At 44.1% G+C, this 18,058-nt stretch overlaps 1 protein-coding gene across 1 annotated transcript in view; it reads left to right on the forward strand.

Moving 5' to 3' along the window:
* LCP2 (lymphocyte cytosolic protein 2) overlaps nucleotides 1-18,058 on the forward strand; it is a 757,892-nt gene that overhangs the window by 435,794 nt on the left and 304,040 nt on the right. The window contains exons 10-11 of the mRNA XM_073649612.1: nucleotides 10,358-10,432; nucleotides 17,248-17,273. Of these exons, the coding sequence (XP_073505713.1) occupies nucleotides 10,358-10,432; nucleotides 17,248-17,273 (101 nt within the window). The remainder of the gene's footprint in view (nucleotides 1-10,357; nucleotides 10,433-17,247; nucleotides 17,274-18,058) is intronic.

The raw sequence follows: 18,058 nt of genomic DNA on the forward strand, positions 1-18,058 counted from the left end.
GACACCACCAGCAGCGTTGAAGACACGTTCTGAGAGAACACTGGCTGCCGGGCATGACAAAACCTCCAAGACATGACAGGGGAGCTCAGGCCACTCTTCTATTTTTCAAGACCAAAAACCAAAAGGGTCCAAAACACCCTTGATGGCATTGAAATTGAACGTGTGATTCTCCTTAATCATCTTCTCCAGTCGTTCACTGCATGTCAGACTTGTACTCTGTGTCAGTACAGGGGTAGCACTGCTGCAGCAAGGCATGTCCTCTGAAAGCCGGAGGAGTGTCAGCTCCAGTAAGGGAGGAAGGAAATAGGAGAGCAGGGCAGGCCAGGCAGGTGCTGGTAGAAGGGAACTCAATTATTAGGGGAACAGATAGGGCAATCTGTCACAAGACAGGGATCGTCGAACAGTGTGATGCCTACCTGGCGCTCGAGTCCGGCACATCGCTGATCGGGTTGACAGATTACTGGGAGGGGCTGGTGAGGACCCAGCGGTCGTGCAAATTGGCATAAATGACAAATTTAGAGGTAGGTGGAAGGTCCTTAAAGATGACTTCAGGGAATTAGGCTGCAAGCTTAAAGCAAGGCCTCCAAGATAGTATTCTCTGTAATACAGCCTGTAACATGTGCCACGCCAGAGAGGCAATGGTAGATTAGGGAAATAAATAAGTGGCTCAGGAATTGGTGTAGGAAGGAGGGGTTTGGGTTCATGGAGAACTGGGCCGAATTCTCAGTTGGCTACAGGTTCCACGCTAGGGATGGGCTGCACCTCAATGGGGAGGGTGGAGCTGTGCTGGGGCAGAAAATGGCTAGAAGGTTGGAGGAGTGTTTAAGCTAGGGATTGGGGGGATGGTATTCATTTTATATGTGGGGAAGATAGTGCAGATAGTGACCTGGGCACAAATAAAGAAATTGGGGGTGGGGTTAGAACAGTCAATATAGTAAGAAGGAATAGAGGTACAGAGAGATATATAAAATGCATGTACACTAATGCCAGAAGCCTCACCAACAAAATGGAGGAATTAGAATTAATTTTGTTGGAAAATAATTATGACATGGTGGGGATAGCTGAGACATGGCTGGACGAGAGCCATGATTAATTACAGGGCTATAGTCTGTTCAGAAATGATCGTACAAACAAGCGAGGGGGAGGTGTGTGTTTATATGTAAAATCATCCTTAAAACCCATCTTGCGCGAGAATATATGTGAATCTAATGAAAATGTAGAGTCCCTGTGGGTGGAGATAAGGGGAGGGGGAAAATAATAAATTACTGATAGGGGTTTGTTATAAGTCTCCAAAAATAATGGAAGCAGTGGAGAATATCCTCAGAAAGCAAATAGATGAAGCAGCGACTCAAGGAGAAGTCATTATTATGGGGGACTTCAACTACCCTGAAATACATTGGGGAACAGAAACCTGTAGTTCCAGCAAAGGTAATAGGTTTTTGACAACTATGAGAGACAATTACCTTTCACAACTGGTTCAGGACCCAACAAGAAGAGGGGCACTGCTAGACCTAATATTAACCAACAGGCCAGACCACATATCAAATATTCGAGTTGAGGGTCACTTGGGTAATAGTGATCACAAAATAATAAGCTTTCATGTATCCTTTAATAAGATGTGTAGAAGATGGGTTACAAGGACACTAAACTTCAGGAAGGCAAATTTCCAATGGTTGAGAGATGATCTTAGTGCAATAAACTGGGACGATATCCTGAGACATAAAACTACACAAAGCAAATGGGAGACATTTATTAGCATTCTGAATAGGACCTGTGCAGAATATATACCCTATGGGAATAAACATGCTACAAATAGGAGGAAACCACTATGGCTAAATAGAGCTGTAAGGGGTGCAATAAGTGACAAAAAGAAAGCATTTAGAGAACTTAAGCAAGTAGGTAGTGATGAGGCATTAAATAAATACAGAAAATTAAATAAATTCTGTAACAAACAAATCAAGGCAGCAAAGATTGAGACAGAGAGACTCATTGCCAGAGAAAGCAAAAATAATCCCAAAATATTCTTTAACTACATAAATAGTAAGAAACTAAAAACTGATAGTGTTGGCCCCCTTAAAAATAGTCTTGGTGAAATGGTGAATGAGGATGAGGAAAAAGCCAATATGCTAAATGATTTTTTTTCATCAGTATTTACACAAGAAAATCGCATGACAGAAAACATGATCAGTGATAACAAAAATTCTCCATTAAATGTCACTTGCTTAACCCAGCAAGAAGTACGGCGGCGTCTAAAAATCACTAAAGTTGACAAATCCCCGGGCCCGGATGGGATACACCCGCGAGGACTGCAGGAATTAAGTAAAGTCATAGATAGACCATTATTTTTTATCTTTAAAGATTGTATAATAACAGGGTCTGTACCACAGGACTGGCGTATAGCAAATGTGGTGCCAATATTCAAAAAGGGGACAAAAACTGAACTTGGAAATTATAGGTCAGTAAACTTAACCTCTACTGTGGGTAAAATCCTGGAGGGTTTCCTAAGAGATGCTATACTAGAGTATCTGAAGAAGAATAACCTCATGACCCAATATCAACATGGCTTTACGAGGGACCTTTCCTGTCAAACTAATCTGATCAGCTTTTATGAAGAGGTAAGTTCCAGACTGGACCAAGGAAATGCAGTGGATGTTGTGTATATGGACTTTTCAAAAGCTTTTGACACAAAAGGTTGATACATAAAATGAGAGCAATGGGGATATAGGAAAATATATGTAAGTGGGTTAAGAACTGGCTCAGTGATAGGAAACAAAGGGTGGTTATTAATGGAACACACTCAGGCTGGGTCTCAGTTAACAGTGGGGTACCACAGGGGTCAGTATTGGACCCGCTTCTTTTTAACATATTTATTAATGACCTTGTAGGGGGCATACAGAGTAGTATTTCAATATTTTCAGATGACACTAAACTCTGCAGGGTAATCAATACAGAGGAGGACAATTTTATATTACAGGAGGATCTATGTAAACTAGAAGCTTGGGCTAATAAATGGCAAATGAGCTTTAATGGGGATAAATATAAGTTAATGCACTTGGGCAGAGGAAATAAAATGTATAATTATATGCTTAATTGTAAAACACTGAGCAAAACTGTCACTGAAAAAGACCTGGGTGTATTGGTGGACTACAAGCCCACGTTTAGTGGCCAGTGTCAGGCAGCAGCTGCACAGGCAAATAAAATAATGGCATGCATCAAAAGAGGCATAGATGCTCATGAGGAGAACATAATTTTACCTCTATACAAGTCACTAGTGCGACCACACTTAGAATACTGTGTACAGTTCTGGTCTCCGGTGTATAAGAAAGACATAGCTGAACTAGAGAGGGTGCAGAGAAGAGCGACCAAGGTTATTAGAGGACTGGGGGGGTCTGCAATACCAAGACAGGTTATTACACTTGGGGTCAGGGCCGGCGTCAGCACCCGGCGCACCCGGGCAAATGCCGGGGCCCTGAGCAGGCAGAGGGGCCCACTGGCGGTCGCGCACCCCGCTGGGCTATGGGCGGAGGAGAGCGGTGTCAGCGCCTGCCCTTCTCCGCCGCTTGCTCAGCACCCCGGCAGCTGGATACTTACCTCTCCCCGTGCCTCCGCAGATCAGCTGTCTTCCTGCTCTGCGCTCCCTGTGACGTCTCAGGTCAGAGGGCGCGGTAACGTCTTTACACCGCGCCCTCCCCTGAGCCGTCACAGGGAGCGCAGAGCGGGAAGATACCGGCGTCGCTGGAGTCCAGACCAGAGCAGCGGGAGCAGGTGAGGAGACGGAAGGTGAGTATTTGATTTTTTTTTTTTAATGTATGGAGGCATGGGGCAGTATAAAGGGGAAGGGGGGGGGGTGGCATCCTCCATGGAGCATTATAAAGAGAGGGGGGACTGGACATCCTGCATGGGGCATTTTAAAGGAGGGGGGGTGACATCCTGCATGGGGCATTATAAGGTGGGGAACAGCCTGCATGGGGCATTATAAAGGGGGGGGGGGGCAGCCTGCATAGTGCATTATGTGGGGGGGGGAACAGCCTGCATGGAGCATTATAAGGGGGGGGCAGCCTGTATGGGGCATTATGTGGGGGGTAAGAGCCTGCATGGAGCATTAAAAGGGGGGGGGCTGTATGGGGCATTATGTTGGGGGTAACAGCCTGCATGGAGCATTATAAGGGGGGACAGCCTGTATGGGGCATTATGTGGGGGGTAACAGCCTGCATGCAGCATTATATGGGGGCCAGTATCCTGTATGGAGCGTTATAAGGGGACCGGTATCCTGTATGGAGAGTTATATGGGGGCCAGTATCCTGTATGGAGTTTTATAAGGGGACCAGTATTCTGTATGGAGCGTTATATGGGGGCCAGTATCCTGTATGGAGCGTTATATGGGGGCCAGTATTCTGTATGGAGCCTTATATGGGGGCCAGTATTCCGTATGGAGCCTTATATGGGGGCCAGTATTCCATATGGGGCCTTATATGGGGGCCAGTATTCAGTATGGAGCCTTATATGGGGGCCAGTATTCCGTATGGAGCCTTATATGGGGGCCAGTATTCCGTATGGAGCCTTATATGGGGGCCAGTATTCCGTATGGAGCCTTATATGGGGGCCAGTATTCCGTATGGAGCCTTATAAGGGGACCAGTATTCCGTATGGAGCCTTATATGGGGGCCAGTATTCCGTATGAAGCATTATATGGGGGCCAGTATTCCGTATGGAGTCTTATATGGGGGCCAGTATTCCGTATGAAGCGTTATATGGGGGCCAGTATTCCGTATGGGGCCTTATATGGGGGCCAGTATTCCGTATGAAGCGTTATATGGGGGCCAGTATTCCGTATGGGGCCTTATATCGGGGCCAGTCTTCACCGGTTTCTGAGCTATTGTGGAATTTACAATAGATATCACTCATGTAATGTAAGAAGTGAAATCTTTGCATTGTACTATATATATATATATATATATATATATATATATATTTCTCCCCCATATCTCTGCATCATGAATCGTGGTATGTGTTAAAGGGGCCTACTGAGACTCTTTCGCCCGGGGCCCAGAAAAACCTGAAGCCGGCCCTGCTTGGGGTTATTTAGTTTGGAAAAACGAAGGTTTAGGGGTGGTCTTATTACCATGTACAAATATATGAGGGGACAGTACAAAGACCTTTCTACTGATCTTTTTACTCTGAGGCCTGAGACGGGGACAACGGGGCATCTTCTATGTCTGGAGGAAAGAAGGTTTAATCATAATCACAGACGAGGATTCTTTACTGTAAGAGCAGTGAGACTATGGAACTCTCTGCTGCATGATGTTGGAATGAGTGATTCACTATTAAAATTTAAGAAGGACCTGGATGCCTTTCTTGAAAAGTATAATATTACAGGTTAAATATACTAGATTCCTTGATAGGGCGGTGATCCAGGGAACTAGTCTGATTACCGTATGTGGAGTCAGGAAGGAATTTTTTTTCCCCAATGTGGAGCTTAGAGTTTGCCACATGGTGATTTTTTGCCTTCCTCTGGATCAACATGTTAGGCTATGGGTTGAACTAGATGGACTTCCTTCAACCTTAAAAAACTATGTTACTATGTTACTCTATCCTGTTGGTGCATGAGCTGGTCAAAAAAATGAGTGAAATAACTCACAGAATTTTTTTTTTTATTATTTATTTTACTTGTATAACGCCATTAATTCCACAGCACTTTACAGACATTTACAGACATTATTGGCACTCTCCCCATTAGGGCTCACAATCTTAATTTCCTATTAGTGATGGACGAGCACTAAAATGCTCGGGTGCGCGATGCTTGGGTCGAACACATTGGAATAACTACTCGGGTGCTCGCCCCAAGCAATGAGCCCAATGTAAGTCTATAAGAAACTCAAGCATTTTTCAGGCTGCTCCCCCCGGCGGTATGTAGGGGGCCTAAAAATTGCCCAAATCGATGGGAACAGTGCTCAAATGCATGGGAACTGCATGGGGAAGACCCCTGGAAGCATTTCTGACTCCCAGGTCACTGCTGTCAACAATGTTGTCAGAGGTATTATGCCACTTTTACGGACTCACAATAAAGCATGCAAAAACGAAACCAAAATGGATTTTCCTGGGAAATATGTTAAGGAACATCCTTTCCAGGGTAATGACTTGTTTATAAGACAAGATACATATACAAAAACAAAAATGCTCTTCCACACCTTGGGCTATGTTCACACGTAGCGTTTTGATGCGTTTTTGCACTTTTGCATTGCTTTCAACCAAGACAAATGCATTCACTGGGAAATGTCATTTTAACATTTCACAACCTTATCTGGCCATGTGGTGTGTGATACATCATCAGACACATCCTGTTTCATTTATGATGGAGGGACTCTGAAAGTCACAAAGCCTATTTTTAAAGACCCATCAGGCGGCCCATACTATTCTTAAAGGGCCAGCAGTCAGCCCTCGCTATTGTTAGAGAGCCATCAGCCGGCTATGCTTTCTTGTTCCCATTATTGACGAGTTGGTCTCCTATATTGTTATTGCCTATGCAGTGAATGCAAGGGCTGCCAAAATTTTGGAGGCACTCCAATGCCCCTTGGAAGAGACGTAGAGGTGGGAGAGCCTCCTAAAAACAATGTTCCCATTATTAGGAAGTGGGTCTCTCATCGTGCTTGCTTATTCAGTGAAGCAACGACTGCCAAAAATTTCGAAGAACTCCAATGCCCCTTGCAAGACACGTAGAGGAAGTGATATGGTAGATATGGTGGTGAATGATATGGTGATGGAGGATGAGAAGGAGGAGGACAAGGTCAAATAGACTAAATCAGGAAGCGTATACCCATGTCTGGGTGTGAAAACAAAGGTGCATGGGAATAGAATTAGACCTCCCAAAAAAAGACACTGTATTTGAGTTTAGGTTACACTGCTATCATTCAGTGGTGTTGAGAAGTCTGGCCCAATCCAGCCCTTGTTCACTTTTATAAGAGTCAGCCTATCAACATTTTCAGTTGACAGGCGGATGCGCCTATCGGTTATAATTCCACAAGCTTCACTAAAAACCTGCTCTGATAAAACGCTAGCGGCAGTACAGGCCAGGACCTCCAAGGCGTAGAGAGCCAGTTCATTCCATGTGTCCAGCTTGGATACCCAGAGATTATATGGCACAGAGGAATCATGGAGGACGTTGGCACGGTCAGCAAGGTACTCTCTCACCATCTTCCCAAACTCCCTCCCCCTGTGTGCTGCTGTCCTCGCTCTGTATGTCCCCCTGCCAGGTTGGGTCAGTTACTATATCAACCAACACCTCATCTTCCACTTTCGCACCCTGGTCCTCCTCCTGACTTTCTGGCAATTGTGTCTCATCATCGTCCACCCCTTGTGACAGTTTCCCACCGTCGCCTTCGTGTGACCGTGGCTGCTCAAATATTTGGGCATTGCTACATGCAATCTCCTCTTGCCCCGCTTCAAGTGGACCGGGCGAGAGGCCCGAATCTATAAATGGAAAAGTGAACAGCTCTTTGGAGTGTCCAAGTGTGGGATCAGTTGTCTCCGGGCACTCGGTATGGTGGGAGGAAAGAGGATCAGGGTGAGGAATATTCTGTCCAGACTCACGGCTACTGAGACATGACCGTGTGGAAGACAGGGTGGTGGTATGAAAATTGTACATTCACACTGAATATCAAAACTATGATTAACACGTAGAATTATATACTTAACAAAAAAGTATGAAACAACTGAAAATATGTCTTATATTCTAGGTTCTTCAAAGTAGCCACCTTTTGCTTTGATGACTGCTTTGCACACTCTTAATTCATAGTTTTGATGCCTTCAGTGTGAATGTACAATTTTCATAGTCATGAAAATACTGAAAATCTTTAAATGAGAAGGTGTGTCCAAACTTTTGTTCTTTACTGTATATGTCTGTATATGTTTGTGTGTGTTCGTGCGTGACTGCGTGCTGCCTCCCGCTGTCTCTGGGGGGAAACCGTGCGGCCTCCCGCTGTCTCTGGTGGAGCGCCGTGCACCCTCTCGCTGTCTCTGGTGGGCGCCGTGCGGCCTCCCGCTGTGTATAGATGTCTATGTGCGGCCTCCCGCTGTATCTGGGGGGCGCCGTGCGGCCTCCCGTGGTGTATAGATGGCTACGTGCGGCCCCCTGCTGTGTATAGATGGCTACGTGCGGCCCACTGCTATATATAGATGGCTACGTGCTATATGCACTGCAGTCTGCTACATACACTGCCTGCCTGACTAGCACTTATATCTATGCAGCTGGATTATTCCTCAGAAGGACTATTAGTTGAGATGGATATGTGTAGAATATGTTGTGGTATACCTACACTAACTAAGAAACAAGTGAATCTCTCCCTAGCTCAGGAGCACCTCTCCTTACACAGCCTGACTCCGGAGTAGACTGTGACGAGCATGGCGGCGCCAGGTCTGATATAGACCTGATGACGCTGTGCGGCCATCCAATCACTGTAGTGCCACAACCAACATGGCTGGTGACCTGTGTGAGAACACTTGCCACAGTGACTGAGGAAGATGCAGCCGTTACGGTTGATGGGGTGGTGGTGGTTGGTGAGGCCTGCTAGTCTGCATTTTAGCGCAGTGAGATTCTCAGTCTAACGCATGTTGATCGCGCACGTGCCAGTTCATGCATGTATTAATGTAGTTACGATTGTTGCCTTTACTAAGTAGTTTTTTTGCAAAGTTGGCAGATAATGTGACTTTTTCATCCTTTGCGGTCTCCAAAAAAACCCAGTCTAGGCAACCCTTGCCGCCCCAGCGAATTGCAGACCCACGACCGCTGATGGCCACAGCCACAACTGTGCAGTGCTTGTCATGGTTGCATCACTCGGAGTCTGTGCTGCAAGCCGCAGCATAACCTCCTCGTCTTCCTCCTCTTCCACCTCAGCTGCATGCCTCTGGGTTCACACCAAGTGGGATCTACAACCTCAGCATCATCTTATCTGTTCTCCCACTCCTCGCCCTGAGAGTCACCCTCCTCCTTTTCCTGTCCTGACAGCACAGTACAGTTCCACGTGTGCCTCAGGTGTCTGAGTCTCATCAGTATTACCTCTATGCTGATGACACACAGATCTACCTCTCTGGACCTGATACCACCTCCTTACTAAACAGAATCCCACAATGTCTGTCCATTATTTCATCTTTCTTATCAGCTAGATTTCAAAAACTTTACACGTAGAAAACTGAATTCATCATCTTTCCACCATCTCATTCAACCCCCCCCAACTGACCTATCCATCAAAGTCAATGGCTGCCCACTCTCCCCAGTCCTGTAAGCTTGACTCTGATCTCTCCTTCAAACCTAAGATCCAAGCCTTTTCCACTTCCTGCCAACTCCAACTTCAAAATATCTCCCGGATCCGCACATTCCTTAACCATAAATCTGCAAACACACTAGTACACGCCCTCATCATCTCCCGCCATGACTACTGCAACCTCCTGCTCTTTGGCCTCCTTTCTAACACTCTCGCACCCCTCCAATCTATCCTAAACTTTGCTGGCCGCTATTCCCCAGCTATTCCCCAGCCTCTCCCCTCTGTCAATCCGTTCACTGGCTCCCCGTTGTCCAGAGACTCCAATTCAAAACCTACCTTTGACATACAAAGCCATCCAAAACCTGTCTCCTCCATACATATGTGACCTAGTCTCCCAGTACTTACCTGCCTCCAAACCTCACAAGATATCCTTCTTCTTCAACTCCCCTCTTATCTCCTCTTCCCACAATCGCATACAAGATTTGTCCCATGCATTTCCCCTACTCTGGAACTCTCTACCCCAACATATCAGACTGTCGCCTACAGTGGAAACCTTCGAAAGGAACCTGAAGATCTAGCTCTTCCGACAAGCGTACAACCTGCAGTAACCCTTGCTCCATCATACCACTGCATAACCACCTCTACCCTCACCTACTGTATCCTTACCAATCCTTTGTAGATTGTTTGTGAGCCCTCGCAGGCAGGGTCTTCTCTCCTCCTGTACCAGTCGTTGTCTCGCTTTTGTTCGATATTATTGTACTTGTTGTTTGCTATGTATACCCCATTTCACATGTAGAGCACCATGGACTAAATGGCGCTATATTAATAATTAATAATAATTTTACTATTTGTACTGTGGGTTAATTGATGCCACTTTTTCAGGTTTCTGCCCCTCATTTGAGCTGTTTTGGCAGCTTTTCGGCCTCTTTGAAGGTGTTGTTCCTGATTCAAAAACGTACTGTGACCTCGTTATATAAAAAAATTGGTTATTCAACTGAATTTTAGAAATGAACAGTTTACTCACAAAAATAGAAAATATGTTTCCTATTTCTGTCTTAATTTAATGTACACTAACATTTGTCTATTGTTTTCTATTATAGCACTAGCTCCAAGTGTAGACAGAACAACCAAGCCAACTATTCAAGCAAATGCTGGAAAACTGCCTCCTACTTCAGGTTAGTAAACCAAAATATGCAACATATACTAATACATTTTGATTTCTGATTTGGAATATTTTATGGAGAAGAGAGATAAAATTGTGCTAACACTCTACAATACCTTGATCCAGAAGTACCAAATTTCCATTCTGAACCATACTCCACACTAAAATATCCTTGGTCCATTGTTAAGGGATACAGTGATATGCAGATAGACAAATGTAGACGATAACACCACTAATGCAATATGTTGTGTGTGCATCAGGAGTGGATTAAGAGTAGCAAGGGCCCCAGGCAGTTTAGAAGGCGGGGCACCCCCCCACGCGCACACACCTGATGTATCACGTGACATGTCACATGATCCCCTGTGATAGATCATGTGATAGTTCACGTGAAATTAATTTGGCACAATATTAATATATTAATTATAATATTTTTTTTTACAATAATTGTATGACTTAATATTGAGCACAATTAAGTATGCTGACATCCCATATATACAGTATGAGACCCTACACAAAATATGAGCTGCCACAATCCTCCTACACACAGCAGGAGGCCGCACATAGCCATCTATACACAGCAGGAGGCCGCACGTAGCCATTTATACACAGCAGGAGGCCACACATAGCCATCTATACACAGCAAGAGGCCGCACATATCCATCTATACGCAGCAAGAGGCCGCACGTAGCCATCTATACACAGCAGGAGGCCGCAAGTAGCCATCTACACACAGTAGGAGGCCGCACGTAGCCATCTATACACAGCAGGAGGCCGCACATAGCCATCTATACACAGCAGGAGGCCGCACGTAGCCATCTATACACAGCAGGAGGCCACACGTAGCCATCTATACACAGCAGGATGTCGCACGTAGCCATCTAGACACAGCGGGAGGCTGCATGTAGCTATTTATACACAGCAGGAGGCTGCACATAGCCATCTATACACAGCAGGAGGCCGCATGTAGCCATCAATACACAGCAGGGGGCCGCACTGCACCATCTATACACTGCGGGAGGCCGCACGTAGCCATCTATGCACAGCAGGAGGCCGCACTGCGCCATCTATACACAGCGGGAGGCCGCACGTAGCTATCTATACACAGCAGGAGGCCGCACATAGTCAACTATACACAGCTGGAGGCTACACGTAGCCATCTATACACAGCAGGAGGCCGCACGTAGCCATCTATACACATCGGGAGGCCGCACGGCACCATCTATACACATCGGGAGGCCGCACGGCGCCATCTATACACAGCGGGAGGCCGCACGGCGCAATCTATACACAGTGGGAGGCCGCACTGCACCATTTATACACAGCGGGAGGCCGCACGGCGCCATCTATACACAGCGGGAGGCCACAAGGCGCTATCTATACACCGCGGGAAGCCGCACGGCGCCATCTATTCACAGCGGGAGACCGCACGTAGCCATCTATACACAGTGGGGAGCCGCACGGCACCATCTATACAAAGCGGGAGGCTGCACGTAGCCATCTATGCACAGCGGGAGGCCGCACGTAGCCATCTATATATAGCAGTGGGCCGCACGTAGCCATCTATAACACAGCAGGGGGCCGCACGTAGCCATCTATACACAGCGGGAGGCCGCATGGCGCCCCCCAGAGACAGCGAGAGGGTGCACGGCGCTCCACCAGAGACAGCGGGAGGCCGCACGGTTTCCCCCCAGAGACAGCGGGAGGCAGCACGCAGTCACGCACGAACACACACAAACATATACAGACATATACAGTAAAGAACAAAAGTTTGGACACACCTTCTCATTTAAAGATTTTTCTGTATTTTCATGACTTTGAAAATTGTACATTCACACTGAAGGCATCAAAACTATGAATTAACACATGTGGAATTATATACTTAACAAAAAAGGGTGAAACAACTGAAAATTTGTCTGATATTCTAGGTTCTTCAAAGTAGCTACCTTTTGATTTGGTGACTGCTTTGCACACTCTTGGCATTCTCTTGATGAGCTTCAAGAGGTAGTCACCGGAAATGGTTTTCACTTCACAGGTGTGCCCTGTCAGATTTAATAAATGGAATTTCTTGCCTTATAAATGGGGTTGGGACCATCAGTTGTGTTGTGCAGAAGTCAGGTGGATACACAGCTGATAGTCCTACTGAATAGACTGTTAGAATTTGTATTATGCCAAGAAAAAAGCAGCTAAGTAAAGAAAAATGAGTGGCCATTATTAGTTTAAGAAATGAAGGTCAGTCAGTGCGAAAAATTGGACAAACTTTGAATGTGTCCCCAAGTGCAGTTGCAAAAACCATCAAGCGCTACAAAGAAACTGGCTCACATGAGGACCGCCCCAGGAAAGGAAGACCAAGAGTCACCTCTGCTTCTGAGGATAAGTTTATTCGAGTCACCAGCCTCAGAAATCGCAGGTTAACAGCAGCTCAGATTAGAGACCAGGTCAATGCCACAGAGAGTTCTAGCAACAGACACATCTCTACAACAACTGTTAAGAGGAGACTTTGTGCAGCAGGCCTTCATGGTATAATAGCTGCTAGGAAAGCACTGCTAAGGACAGGTAACAAGCAGAAGAAACTTGTTTGGGCTAAAAAACACAAGGAATGGACATTAGACCAGTGGAAATCTGTGCTTTGGTCTGATGAGTACAAATTTGAGATCTTTGGTTCCAACCATCGTGTCTTTGTGCAACGCAGAAAAGGTGAACGGATGGACTCTACATGCCTGGTTCCCACCGTGAAGCATGGAGGAGGAGGTGTGATGGTGTGGGGGTGCTTTGCTGGTGACACTGTTGGGGATTTATTCAAAATTGAAGGCATACTGAACCAGCATGGCTACCACAGCATCTTGCAGCGGCATGCTATTCCATCCGGTTTACGTTTAGTTGGACCATCATTTATTTTTCAACAGGACAATGACCCCAAACACACCTCCAGGCTGTGTAAGGGCTATTTGACCAAGAAGGAGAGTGATGGGGTACTACGGGTTTAGGTCAGGTGAGGCAGGGGCCATGTCATTATTCTTTCATCTTTTGGCATTTACTGGCTAGCCAAACAGTGGAGTACTTCAATGCCTGCCAAGGAGCAATTTCCTGCAAAGTTTTCTTTGAAGATGCAAGCTTTTGAGACTACTCACGTCTTTTTATCAGGCATAGTACACTTCATGAATAGACCAGAGTAGTCTCGAAAGCTTGCTATTTGTTACCATCTTTTCAGTTAGCCATTAAAAGGTATCAACCACTGAGGACTCTCAAATTGTAATATTTTTCAAAATAGTTAAAAATTCTATATGCACATTGTTCCCACTAGGGGTGCTTGCAAGAAAATGTGATAACTGTGTACATTTCTATGCACTGAGCTTCTCCTAGTAGTAGCTGCAGACAGCTGTGTTGATTACATAATCTGAAGAGTAAAAAAGGGAATTAAAAGCTTCATGGGTGAAATTGATTAATGTATGTGTACCAGCTGAGTTGTGATAGAAGAGGATACTGGCATACTGTTTACATTGCTTGTGCATTAGTATAATTTATTTGCTATAAAATTAAGGTGAAAATTTAAATAGTAAAAAGTTAGTACATACAGTATCTTAGCGCTCTAAGTAGGAAGTAAGACCCATTCTAAGTATTGCTGGGGAGCCCTACAGGAACAAGTACTGAATGTTGACAACATAGGCGTTAGGTCAGGGGTGCACAAGCGCAGCTAGCATTTGTTACATCCCCCAATTCATCATGTCAAGTTGACGATGAAGACACAAAACCTCTTACAGAACACAGAGTACACCACTGCTATATGACCGGTATTAGGAGTTGTTACTACACGCCTTCCGGAAGTTTAGTCAGAGGACGTTCTTGCCGCTAATACTAGGGGTGAAGTGTGTAGAGATGTATACAGCTTTCAGTGAGTCCTGCGATACCTGTAAAATGTACAATGCACTGAGACGACTATGCCGACAAGCTGTTCGTTTATTATGTGCTGTGATGGAAACAAGAGAAGTAAATGCTGAATGGGTTACACTTATGCCAGATGACTTGTGTTACTACAGTAAGAAGCAGACTCTCCCCCTTCTGGTAGAAGGTAAAATAAGTTTGCTGAGCCGCCTTTCACTAAGTTCCTCCCAGTTTTAAGAATAGTGTGAGTTGTAATGAAAGCCAATGCCTGTACCATAATGCACTTTTTTACTCCACAAAAGTAAAGGGATAATTTACATGCAAGTAGTTCAAACTTGGCAAAATACTTATGAAGCTGTACAAAGAGTGTAAAACGTCTGCACTCTTTTTGAAGGCTAATTTTATGTGCACACGTTAAGTATTTGCTGCAGACATTTCTGCTGCAGATACTAAAGTGTTAAAAAACGCAGCATAAAATATGCACTTTTTCATGTGTTTTTAATGCATTTTTTGCATACATTTTTATGCATTTTTTCTCATTCATTAGCTTAAGTGACAAACGCTGCAAAAACGCTGACGTAATTCATATTCTTCAGATTTGAAACAGCTTGATATCTGCAAGATTTAAAATAAGCAATCTTTGCATGAGACGTTAGGAATCTCAATTCATATTGCTGGTATTAGGAAATCCTTCAGTTTTTGTGTCAAAACTTCAAGCAAAAAATGTGCCAAAATGCAGCAAATATTTAACATGTGGAATCTTTTGGCCATTGTGGAGGGGAGACATACTGGCAGACTGCTTGCATATTAATATTACCTGAGCTTGCCTCATATGGTCTGCTATAAAGATAGAAGGTGAACATTAGCATAATAAAAAATTAATACTTTTTTCAGCTGAGCTGTACTGAGTTTATTTTTGTAGGGCCTTGGCAGGGGTAGAGCTATTACAGGTTGGAAACCGGAGGTTTGCTCACGTAGATTGGAAACGCAGTGGATCACTAACAACAACCTGGGTGCAGTTTACATGCTCCAACTGACATGACAGGTTCCCTTTAAATTAGTATTTGGTGTTACCACCCCTTGCCTTCAAAAAAGCATCAATTCTTCTAGGTACACTTGATCACAGATTTTGAAGGAACTCAGCAGGGAGTTGTTCCATACATCTTGAAGAACTAACCATAGATCATATGTGGATGCAGGCTTGTGTAAATCCATTTGTCTTCATGTAATCCTACACAGAGTCGATGATGTGAAGATCTGTGTTTTGTAGGGGCCATATCTTCACTTCCAGGAATCCTATTCTTCCTTACATTGAAGATAGTTCTTAATGATATTGCCTGCATGTTTGGATTCATTGTTCTGTAGCATAATAAATGTGGAGACAATTAGATGTTTTCCTGATGGTATTGCATAATGGATAAGTATCTGCCTGTATTTCTCTTCACTGAGGACACCATTATTCTTGACCAAACATCCAACTCCATTTGCTGAAATGCAGCCTCATATTTGCAGAGAACTTCCACCATGCTTCGCTGTTGCTTGAAAACACTCGTTATTGTTCCATTCTCTGGCCCATTGGTGAATAAACTGACTTTCCTTGCAGACAAATATTTCACATTTTGATTCATAAGTTCAGAGATCCTGCTGCTATTTTCTGCAACCCATTTCCTATGTTTCGTGTATAATTGGGTCACTTGTTTCCATATGGAGGGTATGGTTTTTGGCTGCAATTCTTTCATGAAAACCATGTCATGCCAGACTACAACAAACAGTTCTGAGCTGATGGCACTGCTGGACATCTTCCGATTTTGAAGGGAAGTAAACATGATGTGTATTTCATCTGCCATCTTCCCAGGCAACCAGTCCTCAATGTTATCCATTTCTTGGTCTCCTTACTGCTGAGAAATACAGACAGATACTTTTCCATCCTGAAGTCTATACTCAGGTGGAGTATACTAATGCTTAAAGGGAATATGTCAGTACAATTTACCCTCCTAAGCCATCAATATCGGCATGCATATTCATAGGGGCAGAATAAAATTATACCTTAGTACCTTGATATCTGCGATCTGATGTTTTATTCCAGAAATCCATGTGTTTCTTATATATAAATGAGCTGTTCCAGGCTATGGGCCAGTAAATTAGCTGCATGAGATTCTGCTTCCAGAGGTTATTTTTAATAAAAGAGGGAGTTACTAGTGTGAGACAAATAACTAACACTGAACAGTAGAACTGGACTTTGTCTTCTTGCAAACACATTTTTTGCAGCTCGCACAGCTTTATTGTATTGCAACAATATTGCAACCCAGTATGCCTGAAGATGAGAGGAGCCTGCAGATGTGTCAGGTATAATGACACACAGCACTGCAATGAGATCAGGAGCGCAGAGAGCGGCCATTACACATCACACTGTTAACTCCCCCTTTTATTTATAATAAGGTCTGAATTCCTCATGCAAATCAGTGTCCTACCAATAACCTGGAAGAGGTATTTAAATATAAGAAAAATGTGTATTTCTCTGGAATAAGACTTTAGATCTCAGATATCAAGGTATCATTTTATTCAGCCTCTTATGACCTACATGCCCATATAGACGGCTTAGGAGGGTTGATCCTACAGACAGATTCCCTTTAAGAGTGTATGTATGAGGCCTTCTGAAAGTGCACTTATCGTTACAAAATAGAAATCAAAATGACTCCTTAGAAACTGGTAGATGTATGTACAGCCAGAATTAATATAGCCAAAAAGTTTCTTGCCTGTGCATGTCTTCTTTCTCCCGGTCTTCAAGTATTCAGACTCTTTTGGTGAGATGTAAAAGCAGTTATCTGTATTCTGCTATTCTTCAATTGTTTATATATTGGTAAAATATGTCCACATAATTTATTGCTTTCTGATGGTTTAAATTTTGTCAGTTTTGAATTCATTATTGAAAATGATTTTGTTTTTCAGCTAAATATCTATCTGGCCAAGCAAAGGTAAATACGGAACAAACTCACTCTATGGGCTCATTCAGAAATCCATTTTTTACAGATACAGTACCACTCGTACCTACTATAGTCTATTGGGATTTTCACATGCCAGTTTGTTTTTTTTGTGGACCAAGTGGTTCATGTTAAATCTTTGATATTGATCAGGGTGCTTTTTCTCCCCACTTTGGATCAGCTCTACCAAAATGTGTGGCAGAGGTAATTGGGCACAGGGTATGGTCACGCCTGCCCAGCCGATTCTTGAAAAGTGCTGCATGTTTTACACCAGAAATTCTATACCAGTTTCTGAATGTAGTAGCATTTCTGGTGCGGCGCATGCCACTCAAAAAGTGCCAAATTCACTAATTGGTGTGCTTCTCTTAATGAATTTGGCACCTTTAGTACTCCTTCTAGACTGATTGGTGCAAGTGTTTGTTATGCCAGTCTTGATTAATCAGCCCTTTATTGTATAAATCAATACTGTAAAAATATTTTGGGCTCAGTAGCCATATAGTCTTGCTCACCTGCATGGCCGCCAACTTCTTCTTATTGAGAAGACTCAGGCAGAGCAGGGAATGTCTATCAAATCCAGGGGTTATGGCTGCAGATTCTGAGCCCGAACTAATCTTGTTCAGTGAACACCTCACTACTCCAGTTCAAGTTCATTTGTTCATGACCAGTGCCAGCATGTAAGTTGATTTTGCACAAATATGTACAGTATAATAAACACCCTGGTCCTGATTCATTAAGATTGGCGTTTTGTACTCCAGTTTTAACGAAGGGAAGTTGGAGAA

The sequence above is a fragment of the Phyllobates terribilis genome, unplaced genomic scaffold (genome assembly GCF_046119375.1).
Source record: "Phyllobates terribilis strain yellow unplaced genomic scaffold, ASM4611937v1 Scaffold_10__3_contigs__length_209671492, whole genome shotgun sequence".
NCBI lineage: Eukaryota > Metazoa > Chordata > Amphibia > Anura > Dendrobatidae > Phyllobates > Phyllobates terribilis.